The sequence below is a fragment of the Simochromis diagramma genome, unplaced genomic scaffold (assembly GCF_900408965.1).
Source record: "Simochromis diagramma unplaced genomic scaffold, fSimDia1.1 OVJJ01000293.1, whole genome shotgun sequence".
Classification (NCBI taxonomy): domain Eukaryota; kingdom Metazoa; phylum Chordata; class Actinopteri; order Cichliformes; family Cichlidae; genus Simochromis; species Simochromis diagramma.
Window position 1 is genome coordinate 12,477,819 of NW_024386801.1, and position 2,986 is coordinate 12,480,804.

Here is a 2,986-nt window from a genome sequence, read left to right on the forward strand (position 1 = left end):
GATTTATTTTCTTACTCTTCTTATATTTATTGTTTGTTTACTTGCACTGCTGTAACTGGAGCCTGGTCGTCTCGTCTCTCTATATACTGGACTGTATGTAGTGGAGATGACAATAAAGTTTACTTTGACTTCAGCAGCAAGCAGGCGCACCGAGGGCTCTCGCGCTCACTTTTTGTGTATAGAATTTCGAAAAAACATCGGTGCAAATTATAAGTCTGTATCATAATGTCTGGTGTTTTCATGTTTGTTGGTTTGTTTTTATTTTGTTTTATTTTGCGAGTTGGTTATTAGATGCTGCTCCAGCCGGTCACAGAATCACGCGCCCTCTCCTCTCTGCACAGCAAGCAGCAGGAAGGGCGCCCTTACTCCCAGCAAATGGGCAATAGAAAACCAATCGGTGCCTATGCCATTCCCAATATGCGCTGGCTGACGTCGGGGCAGCATGAGTACGAGCATTTTTTTTTTTTTTTGCCGGTGCCCGTGATGCCGCCCCCCACCACGATGCCGCCCCGGGCAACCGCCCGTGTCGCCCGTATCTGAAACCGCTACTGGATGTTAGTACAGTGAAAACAACAAATCCCCTTGTTTATGTTCTTACCACAGAAATTTGGGTTCTTCCACTGCCCTGGTGTCCCGCCTGCATGAGCACACTGACGGGAGTACTCTGACATGGTCGCACACACACAAGACGTATCATTGCTGACACAGGAGCACAGATCTTCCTTACAGGCGTTAATGAAGGACTCGGTTTCAATCAGGCCTTGACAACTGTCAAATGCACTTTCAGTCTTCAGTTTCTGGCAGAGATCTTCCTGTTGGTCAAAGATTATTATGCATTTAATATTATGCATTTAAATATATGTAAGATACTTCCAAGCAAAAATAATTTGACATACCGGAACTTCACATGACTCTTTGTCTTTAAAGGACGTGGTCTCACAATTGTCAGACAGACCACTGATTTTCCACTTGTCCCCATATTCTTCAATACAGTAAGAAGCCCCTGTATCTATTAGGAAATTATGTTTTAGCAAGTGTGATCACTGAATTGGATTGTAGTCTTCTTTAAGCTTTAGGATTTAGTTCTTACCTGAATTTGTGAACTCATTATTCAGTTCATTGAAGTCACCACACAGACCACAAGTTTGATTTCTGAATTTTGCATCCAGTTCAACCTTAAAACCATTTCAAAAATTAGATATGAATTAAATGCAGAAATAAAGATGAAATCTATAATTACTATTTGAATGATACAGGGCAGTGAGGAATACTCTGGTAAAGCTGTTTGTTTTTTTTTAACCTGTGCTAAAGGTAATATTAATTAAAAAACTGAACATTTCTGTAGCAATACACGACACACACACAGTGTGTTTAAATCATATAGCACACTTTGGTAGTTATTTGTTCACTGTAATATACAGTTTATTTACTATAATCTGCAGTATATGAGATTTATTTGTATCAAGCACAAAATCCACATAGCTTTCTTTAGTAATTATAATCAGCATAATTTATTTATTATAGATTACTTCAGAAACATTAGTGGCGTCGAACACAGTAGGTAAAAAGCATACCCAGAGGGAGTCTTCTTGATTCCACATTAAGACCAATCCCAGCTTTGCCTGAACTTTAACATAGGATGCAATGCTTTCTACTGAAATGCCACCCCGACTGAAGGGTATTTCAGCACTATAAGGAATAAAAAAAATAATAATCATAGTTAGATTAAATATTAATCGTCTATTAAACCAGTGCATCAGCTGTCAATGAAAAATCACATTTGTAAGACAGACTCACGGTTCATTGTTGATTTTGATGAATCCATTAGCTAATTCCACAACTTCACCATCCAGTTTCATTGTGACTTTCTTTATGGTGGTAACCTTATCGGACTCCTGTCGTTGGAGCTCAATGTTGAAACTGTTGTAGTCTGCCTTACACTGGGATGCAAAAATGTAGCTGCAAGTGGATGGAAGCCTGAACAAATTCCCATCAAATGTCTTAAAGTGGTAGTTTCCCCATGTGCTGCAGAACTGGTTGTTGTGAGATGGGCTCACTACTATTTTGAAAGAAAATAAGTCATTACACTAGTGTAATGGTTAATCATTTATTTATTCATTGCGTTATTTTGTCTCTGAAAAAAAAATTACCTGTAATTACTGGAATTTTTCCAGTGTCCTGAACCGTGACTTAAAAAGAAGAAAAAGAAGATAAAATTTAAAACACCTACATATTGTCATTATGTCAGAAGACAAATATGACTTGTACTTGAGTTCTGTTCATCTTAATGTAACACAAAACAGAAGAAAAAAAAAGCTGAAATAATTAAAGTTTCATCTTCACACAGTCATGGATACCACTCTCTTTGTGTTACAATAGACTACATACCAATGGTGGCTGCTGATAGGCCAAGGCAAAGGCTGAGCCATGGTATCACCCATTCTAGCTGCATGCTGGCTGACTTCATGGCTTTGAGCAATCCCTGTCCAGAGAGAGGGAAAGGTGCACCAACTGATACCTCACCGAAAGGGCCGTGTAATATAGTTCATTTGATGTTTGCAGTTTAGGAGGAGCAGAAGATACATCCTGGGTGTTCACCTTTTTGTCTACATTAAAATCACACCCATGAAGTGTCTTATAACAACATTTCATCTTCATCTGTTTGAGTCATGATATATTTTGTCACTCCCTCTCTCATGCTCCATACCTCAGTTTTAATGGTAATCTTGGATAAACATCAACATTATAAAGAAAAATATTTTAAACTGAATTGTCATACAGTTTGTTTTTTGTTTTTATTATGGAACACTTTCAGGACAGATTTTCATGAGAACGACACATTGTCAAACAAGGATTGCATGCTTTTCTCACGTCATTGTCAGAAAGACCAGCCCAGAGAATTTAAACTGTGGGTTGGCCTCTGTATCTTTCACTGACATAAGTAAATTTGCTGATGTAAAATACATCTATGAATCACTGAATCATA

At 38.1% G+C, this 2,986-nt stretch overlaps 1 protein-coding gene across 2 annotated transcripts; it reads right to left on the reverse strand.

Annotated features, from left to right (window-relative positions):
* Window positions 1-496: 496 nt before the first annotated feature.
* On the reverse strand, window positions 497-2,533 carry muc2.1 (mucin 2.1). 2 transcript variants are annotated; one of them, XM_040026970.1, is made up of 7 exons: window positions 2,389-2,533; window positions 2,151-2,189; window positions 1,798-2,056; window positions 1,575-1,689; window positions 1,091-1,175; window positions 897-1,009; window positions 497-812 (listed from the first exon to the last, which is right to left on the reverse strand). In XM_040026970.1, the coding sequence occupies exons 1-7, from the start codon at window positions 2,465-2,467 to the stop codon at window positions 546-548; spliced, it is 957 nt and encodes a 318-aa protein (XP_039882904.1). In that variant the 5' UTR covers window positions 2,468-2,533; the 3' UTR covers window positions 497-545. The 2 variants fall into 2 exon arrangements, with proteins under 2 accessions (XP_039882904.1, XP_039882903.1); XM_040026969.1 differs by having other exon boundaries at window positions 502-812; window positions 1,798-2,059; window positions 2,389-2,531.
* Between the last annotated feature and the right edge of the window lie 453 nt (window positions 2,534-2,986).

What these genes read in the sequence shown, in the direction of transcription:
- muc2.1 (XM_040026969.1), bottom strand. Translation starts at nt 2,467, where the DNA reads ATGAAGTCAGCCAGCATGCAGCTAGAATGGGTGATACCATGGCTCAGC. An exon ending in TAATGAGTTCACAAATTCAG is followed by an intron (nt 1,010 to 1,090) that starts GTAAGAACTAAA and finishes ATTTCCTAATAG; the next exon opens with ATACAGGGGCTTCTTACTGT. An exon ending in AAGAGTCATGTGAAGTTCCG is followed by an intron (nt 813 to 896) that starts GTATGTCAAATT and finishes TTTGACCAACAG; the next exon opens with GAAGATCTCTGCCAGAAACT.